Consider the following 9,894-nt stretch of genomic DNA (forward strand, 5'->3'; position numbering starts at 1 on the left):
GTGATATTGAAAAACTTGTGTTCGAAACATGGAATGCTATGCCCGACATTTATGTAAACATTAAAAAGTATGCGCTTTGAGTCCTGTCGATCTTTGGATCCACATATGTAAGTGAGCAGGTGTTCTCCAACATGAACTTTATTAAAAACAAACATCGCGCACGCCTCACAGATGACAGCTTGCGATCCTGTGTAAAGATGAAGGTGACGTCATACAGCCCTGATGTGCAGACGCTGTGCGCTGAGGTCCAGGAGCAGAAATCCCATTAACCAGGTATGATAAATATTTTAATTGCCTATTATTTTATGTATATTCATATTTTTTCATTGTTCAGTGAAATAGTCCTTTTATTTTTCAGGCTGACAGCTGGCTGACGTTATTTTTGGTTTGCTGCTGGCGGAAAATTTAAGTTCGGCGTTTTTCATAAATACAAGAAGGACTCAAATAGACATTGAGTATTTTACTTAAAAGTAACCGTCAACCCAACGTCATTTTTTCGGAGTTCAAAATGTTTTTGTTGCATGCAGAAATGTAATTTCGTTTTCTCTGCAGGAGTTCATCAATTTCATAAATGCAACACATTATAGTTTGTTTATACATAGCATAAAGGCAAAACAAAACGTTGTATGCAGTGTTATTTCATTTTAAATGTCAAACGGGTTTTGCGGCTCCCAGTGTTTTCTTTTCTGTGGGAAACGGGTCCAAGTGGCTCTTTCAGTGGTAAAGGTTGCTGACCCCTGGTCTAGGCAGATCAGGAAAAAAGGGACAAGAGTTGGGAGTCAGTTACTTGAAATCAGTGTTCACACTATCAGGCTGTAGGTTTTAGTACATGAAAGGCCTCACCCCAAAACTGTGACTGTCCATTTCCCTCTCCAAGTGCTCCAGCAGCTTTTTCTCCTTATATTAAGGTAGAGTCAGCTTCAGATGTAATGAATTCTACATGAAGTATGTGATGCCTGGTTGATCTTTTGTTTATTTCACCATCAAGGAGTCTTGCAAACTGAAACCAGTTTTTAAAACATCATTTGTGTTGTCAGCCCGATTGGCACAGATATTGGAGTTCATACCTGAAGGCCACAGGCCAGTGTGTCAGCCTGGCTGGGGACTGGGGTCTGTGTGGAAGGCACAGCAGGAATTAAAGGGTGGGGGTGATTTTTAACACAAAGCCCTAGTTCATTGCTGACAATTTTGGTCCCTGTATGATTTCTAGTCAGCAGGGTTGAAGTCATGAGCATTTATTATTTGACATTTCCTCAAAGGCTAATGTGGACTTCAGGAAAGGGAAGTCAGGAGAACGCACACCATTTCCCATCGGGGATCTGCGGAGGATCTATCCTGCCCGAACGCATTGAGGCAATCATGAAGGGAGCACTCCCGCAGCTATAACCCATTAGGAGTTCGAGGAGATCTGGTGTGTCAGCAAAGACTCCAGCAGATTTCTACAGTGGAGAGCTTTCTGACGGGTTGCACCACTGTCCGGCGGGGGGGGGGGGGGGGGGGGGCTCCAAACCACAGAATCGAGAGAAGCTCCAAGAGGGTTGTAAACTCGGCCAACTCCACCACAGTCACTGGTCGTCCCACGACTGACACGTTTGAAAGGCGTCATCCATCACTAAAGACCCTCACCATCCAGGACATGCTCTCTTCTCATCGGGGAAGAGGTACAGGGGCTGAAGACACACGTTCAGTATTTTAGGGACAGCTTCCCCTCCGCCATTAGATTTCTGAATGGTCCACTACTTTGTTACTTTGTCTGCTTTTTGCATTGCATATTCCTTACTGTAACCTGTAGTAATTTTTTTTGTATTGCGCTGTCCTGCTGCCGCATGACGACAGACTTCACAATGCGCTGTCTGTCAGTGATGATAAACCTGATTCTGATGTGATCATGTTTGGTGGTGGTGAGGGCAGCTGGGGAGCTGGGCTTTGGGAGTGGTGTTCAACCATTTGACATCTGACGTGTCTCCTCCTCCTCTCTTCAGGGTTCTGGCTCGTCTGGACCATCATCATCATTCTGAGCTGCTGCTGCATCTGTCACCACCGGCGGGCCAAGTTACGCCTGCAGCAGCAACAGCGACAGCGAGAGATCAACCTCATCGCCTACCAGGGAGCTCGGAACTACTCTCTGCTACCCCTCTACCTGAGTACGTGTCTCTCTCTCTCTCTCTCTCCCCCCCGTGCCCCACTCTGGGAGCCGGGGTTTTTATATTGAAATCATTAACCCTTTCAGAACGTTGCCTTCTTAGTACGTAGAAAATGATTGTCCCAGCGTGGTCTGTTGCATCTCACTGTCATTGTTAGGACTGCTTTCTGTCACTAGGAGCTCAGAATCATAGAGTACTATAGCAAGAAACAGACCCTTTGGCCCATTGAATCCATGCCGAGCTGTTATTCTACTTAGTCCTCCCATCGACCTACACCTGGACCATAGCCTTCATACCTCTCTCATCCATGCACTTATCCAAATTTCTCTTAAATATTGGAAATTACCCACATCCACCACTTCCACTGGCAGTTTTGCGCCACCCTCTGAGAGAAGGAGCTCATCCTCAGCTTCCACTTAAATATTTCACTTTTCACCCTTAACCTATGACCTCTAGGTCCAGTCCCACCTAACCTTAGTGAGAAAAGCCTGCTTGGATTGACCCTATCTGTAACCCTCAGAATTTTGTATCAAATCTCCCTTCTCCTACACTTCAGGGATAAAGTCCCAACCTATTCGACCGTTCCCTATAGCTCAGGTCTTCAAGCTCTGGCAACATCCTGGTAAGTCTACAAGATTTCATTGAGGAAATGAATCTACTGTGCAAGTGTTAGACTGAACTACTGAATGTTCCAATGCAGGAAATGACTTTTCATTTTGCTCTTGAATTTAAAACCTGCTGGAAGGACTCAGCAGTTCAAGGAATATCTGTGTAGGGAAAGGGATGTAAATGTTATGGTCAGAACTTCTCACCAGCCTACTGCTTTCCCCTGGGTCCCCTATTCCTTCCCTTTCTCCTATGGTCCTCTTCTCTCAGATTCCTTCTTCTCTAGCCCTTGATCTTTCCCACCCATGTGGCTTCACCTATCAAATTCCATCTAGCCTCCTTCACCTCCAGTACCCCCCCACAAACATTTTTATTCTGACATCTTCCCCCCCCCCAGTCCTCATGAAGTGTCTCGGCCTGAAATGCAGCTATCTATTCATTTCCATCAATGCTGCCTGACCTGCTGAGATCCTTCAGCATTTTGTGTGAATTGCTTTGGATTTCCAGCATCTGCAGAAACTCGTGTTTATGGTGGGAATCCTACACTTTGTTTTGGATCCAGATTCCAGCCCCTCAGTCCCCTGTATCTCCCTAGTCAGTCCACTGGCATTTGTTTCGTGTGAGCCTCCAGTTGCCCTCCTTACCCCAGCATCTCCACTGAAACCTGAATCCCTTATTTACCACATTTTCTTGCAAAAGAAGACCATTTGACCCACCCGTTGAGTTTATTCTGGCTGCCCTGTCTATTTTGAGTGTGTCTTCAGGCTCCTGTAATTCCTCATTGATGGTAGTAATGAGAGGAGGGCATGTCATGGATGGTGAGGGTCTTTCGTGATGGATACTGCCGCCTTGAGGCATCACATTTTGAAGATCTCCCCGATGGAGCTGGCAGAGTTTACAAACCCTCTGCAGCTTTTTCCGATCCTGTGCAGTGGCCCCTCTGTACCGGATGGGGATGCCTCAGGTTAGAATGTCCTACGTGCACTTCTGTAGAAATTTGCTCGTCTTTGGTGACAAACCAAACCTCCTCAAATTCCTGATGAGATGGTGCATTCTCCACTATTGCTTCAAAAGGATTTTTTTTTGTTTGAAAGTGAATTAGTTTTCCCCACAGTGCACTCTGTAGAAAAAAAAAATTAATTATAATTTTGAGTAATTTGAGGGGACAAACACCCTGCTAACCTGGATTCCATTCCCCTCCACACCACCCACCAAACCGAGCAACCTCATAGCCCGTCATTCACCCTGTTCACACCGATTTGGTGGCAAATATGTAAAAGTTGCCTGTTTGAATGCACTCCCGAGTCATTAAGTAGGTGGTAGGACCATTGGGAAGTTGACGGGGAAGCGAGAAATAGAGCTGGTGGTAACGCTCAGAGCTGGCGAGTACTGCAGTGCAGGAACAGCTCCTTCGGCCCAACTAGTCGATGCTGACCACAGCACCCTCCCTGCTAGTCCCAGTTGCCCATAAACCTCCAAGCCCCTCCTGTCCGTGTACCTATCCAAATACCTCTCAGGTGGTACACTTGTACCCACCTTGACCACTTCCTCTGGCACCTCATTCCAAGTGCTCTGTGTAGTGTGACTCCAGTGTCAAAATCATACCGGCTGGAGGCTTGACCTCTCCCCAAAGGATGAATGAAAACAACAGGGCCAGTAATTCAATAACATGACTGCACTTTGAGCCCCTAATCTTCACCTTTAGCCACAAGCAGGTTCAGTAAAGGCAACTTGTGGATCAGATTTCAAAAGCTTCTTGTTATGAGGCTGTTTTATATTCAGTGCGGAAAGTGCAGTGGGAGGGCTCCACCGCACTCTCTAGTGGCAGGCTGGAGCAGTACATTGAACATGATGCGTCCTTCAGGCCACAAATGTGTCGATCCACTTAAACATCAATCAAACCCCTCCTACTCACTCCAAACCCTCCGTTTTCCTTACACCCGTGCGCCAGAAATTCTGTTTGCTCACTCCATTAAACATTCTAATATTTGAAATTAGCCGTCCCCCTGCAATTATGCAAAACTTTCTCAAACTTCTTTTAAACCTGTGAGTTTGCACATTCTTCCTGTGACTTCTGGTCTCCCCAGGTGCTGCGTTTTCAAAGACTTGCTGGTAGGTTAACTAGCTTCTGCATATGAGAGAGAGAGAGAGAGAGAGTCAGAGAGAGAGAGCGTGGGTCTTGTGGGTAGGTGGATTGCTAAGGCAGCATGTTGCTTGCTTTAGTCAACTACCTTATGGTGCAGGCAATAATCACAATAGAAAGTGGGCAGAGGGGAATGAGACCAGTGGGACTGCTCTGCCAGGGACTAGCGTTGACCTGATGAGCCATATGGCCTATTTCTGTGCTAGTGTAAGTAAACTTGCAAACTGCAGATTATTTGGTGTGTGATCTGTGGTATCAAGCCAAAGGTTGGGCAGTGAAAATGTGTAAATACAGATACTGCGATTGCAGAGGTGAGGGGGAAGGATGATCATCTCTGAAGAGATCAGGGTTGCCATGGGGGTAAATAAGGTTATTCTGGTCATTAGGGCAATTGGAGGGAATCTGGGCAAGGAAGTGTAAAAGTTGAGAAGTGTGGGTGGTGAGGGGATGGGGTGTCGGCAGCAGGCAGTACTTAAGGAACACAAAGCTTGCAAAGTGTAGCGCTGGAGGGCATTCCCAGCAGATTGAGCAACGTTCTTGGAAAAACAAGCTGAACTAATATCAGAGACTTGGAGGCTGGGGAACTGCCTGACCAAAATGCTGTAGAATTTAAAATCCAGAAGGCTGAAATGTGCCAATTTAGATTATCGTTGGAGTGATAAACTGTGAATACTGGAAATGAGAAAGAAAGGCCTTCAAATTCCAGCCAGTCACTCTCCGTGGATGCCGCCTGACCTGAGGTTCACCTGACGTGATAGAAACAGGTCCTTCTGCCCACAGTGTAAGCTGAACTCGTCAAATTAGTAATCAAACACACGGCTAAACTAATCTCTTCTGTCCGCAGTGTCCATGACTTCCTATTTCTTTCACATTTACGCGTCCATCTAAGAACCTCAGAACGCTTTCCCTACACATCACATCTCCTTTCGTTGTTTCACTGTGCCACTTGTTTATTGCAATGGAGTGTTTATATATTAACATTTTGATTCATTTCTCCTTCCTCTCCACGCCCTCTCTCCCACCTACCCTGGCCCTCACTCCCTCCTGTACTTCCTCCTTGACCACCCACTCCACCACCCTACCCCCCCTTCCTCTCTGCCCTCATTCCTCCATCCCCTGCCTTCCCTCCTCCTACCCCTCTGGTCTCCTCCCCCACCACCCCATTCATTCCACCCCCTACCTGACCCAAAACTCAGGGTTCCTGCCAAGCTACCTGCTGCCTGCGTACGAAGAAGTCGTGAACCGGCCAGTGACCCCGCCACCTCCCTACAGCGCCTTCCACCAGCAGTCGATCGCAACGTGCAACGGCCCCTCCAACCCAGAGCCGTCGCGCGCTCCCTCCACCCCGGGGAACTCTGTGCCAACGGTGTGCGAGGCTGTGCCTCGGCAGGGGAGTGTGCTGGGCCTGGACTCCCCCCGCGCCTACTCGGAATGTAGCTTGAACAAGGCGCTGGCCTGCGAGCATCCTGAGGGCCCGGCGGAGGGCTGCCGCGAGCAGGAACCCGTGAGGGCCTGCTGCCTCGACCTGGAGGAAGAGCTGGACTGCCCCGAGAAGGAGCAACTGACCGACTATTACCCAAGCTCCTCCAAGATCGAGAGCTGGCATCAGCAGTCGTGCTTGGAGATCAAGGACCTTGATAAGACTCCTGGGAGGCACCGGAGGTTCACCGGAGACTCGGGCATCGAGGTCTGCGTCTGCAACCGGGATGGCGACCCCGACGACCCGAAGGAGCTGGACGGTCTGATCGACGGCGTGGGGGAGGCGATGGAGTTCTGCGACAGCTGCGAGCTCTGCGACCACTGCCCCCGGGGAGAGGGCCCCGCCGAAGGCCACGGCCCGCAGGATCAGAAGGAGCAACAGCTCGGCCAGGAGGCGGCCGCCGACGAGCCGGTGTGCCTGCTGCTGGACACCATCAACGAGAACGAACTGCTGCAAGCTCCCCGGCACTGCGACCCTCACACCTAACTGCTGGGGCCCCTTGCCACCGGCTGCTCAAGGACTCCTTGTGCAGTTGTCTCATTAAAAGCTCTGGCGTTGCATGGCCTTGGAAAAGCTCGAGGGTAAAAGACAGCAAATGTCAGAGTGCTGGGGTCGTGGAAGGTGACGAGGCCGGCAGTGTTGAACCACTCTTGCCTATCAACAAGAGCTTTAATTCCCACTATCGGATTGCAGTCTAGAAGCAATTATAACATCAACTGGAATTTTATATCCAGCATTTAAATTTTTAATCAAGTGTATTTGCATGGGATTGTGACCCTACATTCATCTTGAGTTATTTCAAAAGGCCACTCTTCTTTCCTCGTGTCCTTATACAAGTGACAGCTCTGGTTGAAGATTACAAGCGGTTGACAAGGGGGAAGCTTTGGCTCTGAAGAACAGTGTACTTTTGGCTAGGAGGGGTGATAGTTTTTCTTTGGGATTACGGAGAGCAGCTTTAAACTGCATAGAGGATATCTCTCTGCATCATCTTCCCCTCCCACACTCTGTACCGATGCACAAACCTCACTTGGTTACCATGGTTTTGTGTTCCCTGTTTGTCACATGCTGTATGAGGATTCAGGAAGTGTGGGACGGCAGGATGAACTGATCACTGGGAGAAATTGTCGTGCCACAAAGAAGAATGTCATAAATGTACTGGGATATGCAATTTTAAAAAAAAATTGTGCTGGGTCTTTCACTCTTTTTAAAAAAAAATGTCTGTAATGTGGCTCGTGCCTGGCTGATCTGAGTGCTGTTCCTGAGATGATTTAAATGTTTCCTATGTGAAACTTCATCCTTTTCTGAGTGACAGTTGATTGGTGTGGTTTGTTTCTGTGATAGACTCGTCACTGCAGAGTGGTTGAGCTCGTCTACCAGTGAAATGCCTGCAACCCTTCGGCAGCAAGAAAGGGTAACTTCCTAAGAGTGTGTGTGCACTGCACAACAGAACCACAGGCTCTCCTACCCGCATTGCATTTGTACACCTTGTCGGTGTACAAGGCTCTGAATTGCATACTTGACCTCAGGATATCCCAAAGCGCTTCACAGCAAATGAAGTACTGCAGCCACTATTAGTGATGTAGGAAGCGTGGTGTTTAATGTTGCGCACAGGAAGTGCTCTCAGTTAGTAGTGAAGGGCCTTATTTGTTCTAGGTGTTGGTTGAGGGGTAAGGGTAAGTGCAGCTCTGCTCCCTGGCCTACGTGACAGGCCCCTCAATTTAAAATCCCAGCCCAACATTGACTCCTTCAGTTGTGCAATACCACACTTAAAGTCTAATTTAGGGCAGTATGGGATGGATTTGAGTTTGTATCTGCATGTACACCCTCTACCCCCCTCCCCCCCCCACCCCCCCAGTAACCTACATCAATTACTTCACAATGAGCTTTAGTTTAATACCCAAAGGTTTGGAATCACCCACTGGTGATTTCATCTTCACTGATGTGGTTGGTCTCACAGTGGTGTGTTTCCGAGATACTCAGTGGGGAAACCCACTGGACTGTCTGATCTCAAAGGCTTCAGACCAGGGTCTTCATGTGTAACCTTACACGAGTGGTGATTTCTCTAACCTCCAGTCATTTCTCCTCCCCCACGTCTCTCTTTCTCATTCTGGCTCCCCCTCTTACCCCATCTCTTCTCCTCTCCTGCCCATCACCTCTCTCTCTGGTGTCCTTCCTCCTTCCCTTTCTCCCATGACCCACTCTCCTCTCCCTATCAGTTTCCTCCTTTAGCTTCTCACTTCACTCCCCACTTCCCCCACCCACCTGTATTCCCACCTACCTGGTCTCACCTATCACCTGCCAAATTGTACTCCTTCCCTCCACTGTCTGTTTCTGGCTTCTCCCTCCCTCCCTTTCCAGTCCTGGTGAAGGGCCTCGGCCTGAAACGTCGACTGTTCATTCCCCTCCATTGATGCTACCTGGCCTGCTGAGTTCCTCCAGCATTTTCTGTTTGAAACTCTTCATTGGATCAGGTGCTGACCCAGGGGTAGCTTAAGCATTTGGTTTTGCTAGACCAGGGTAGGGTGGCACCTCGGTGAAACGAGGCAACAAGGCTCTCATTCCAACCAAACAAGGATGCCAAAGGAACTTGAGAAGTTCACCACGCATTAGAAAGATAATTTAGCTACTATTGTGAGACCGTGAGGTAGAGAACTGACAACGCAGCTGCTGTAGAAACCGTTACGTGGTTGTGTAGGAGAGGAGAACGGCACTGTATTGTATAGCTGACACTCAGCATAGCATGAAGACCCTTTCAGGGAATGTCTGTGGGACTTCCAGTTTCATTTAATGACCAGTTTTCATGTTTTATTTTTTTAAATGAGGGATGTGACTTGGGGGGATATCTCTCTGACACATGTGGAGTTAAAGCTCGGTCTGTAGTTTCGATGTGAAAATCTTTCTTTTAATGAAGGGGTAAGATGCAAACTACAGAAAGCAGGAAGAATGCATAGCAGTTAGTAAAACATGTGAAAACTCACTCTTTGCTCCTGCCAATTGCTAGCTTACACTTGGTTTTAACATCACATTGTAATTTCTCCAATAGATATTTTAACAATTTATTAAAAAATCAATAGTGTCCAGTGATTTTGAGGTCATTATTTTTCGATTCAGTGATCAAACTATCACTAAAGTCATTGATTGTGTCCAGAACAGTCCTCCAGTGGCTGCTTTCAACCTCCAGCTGCCTCTTCTGGGAAACTGACGCATAAATCTGCAACTCTGTCAGGTCCATCGGTACACGACACACACACATGACCAGTAACGTCAGTACACGACACACATGACCAGTAACGTCGGTACACGACACAGACACATGACCAGTAACATCGGTACACGACAGACACATGACCAGTAACGTCGGTACATGACACACATGACCAGTAACGTCGGTACACGACACAGACACATGACCAGTGATGTTGGTACACGACACAGACACATGACCAGTAACATCGGTACACAACACACATGACCAGTAACGTCGGTACACGACACAGACACATGACCAGTAACATCGGTAC

At 48.0% G+C, this 9,894-nt stretch overlaps 1 protein-coding gene across 2 annotated transcripts in view; it reads left to right on the forward strand.

The window, feature by feature from the left end:
• wbp1la (WW domain binding protein 1-like a) overlaps window positions 1-9,457 on the forward strand; it is a 126,719-nt gene extending 117,262 nt beyond the window's left edge. For both annotated transcript variants that reach the window (XM_059947052.1, XM_059947051.1), the window contains exons 3-4: window positions 1,983-2,144; window positions 6,090-9,457. In XM_059947052.1, the coding sequence (XP_059803035.1) occupies window positions 1,983-2,144; window positions 6,090-6,859 (932 nt within the window). In that variant the 3' untranslated portion in view covers window positions 6,860-9,457. The remainder of the gene's footprint in view (window positions 1-1,982; window positions 2,145-6,089) is intronic.
• The last annotated feature ends 437 nt before the right edge of the window (window positions 9,458-9,894 follow it).

The sequence above is a fragment of the Hypanus sabinus genome, chromosome 22 (genome assembly GCF_030144855.1).
Source record: "Hypanus sabinus isolate sHypSab1 chromosome 22, sHypSab1.hap1, whole genome shotgun sequence".
Lineage (NCBI taxonomy): Eukaryota > Metazoa > Chordata > Chondrichthyes > Myliobatiformes > Dasyatidae > Hypanus > Hypanus sabinus.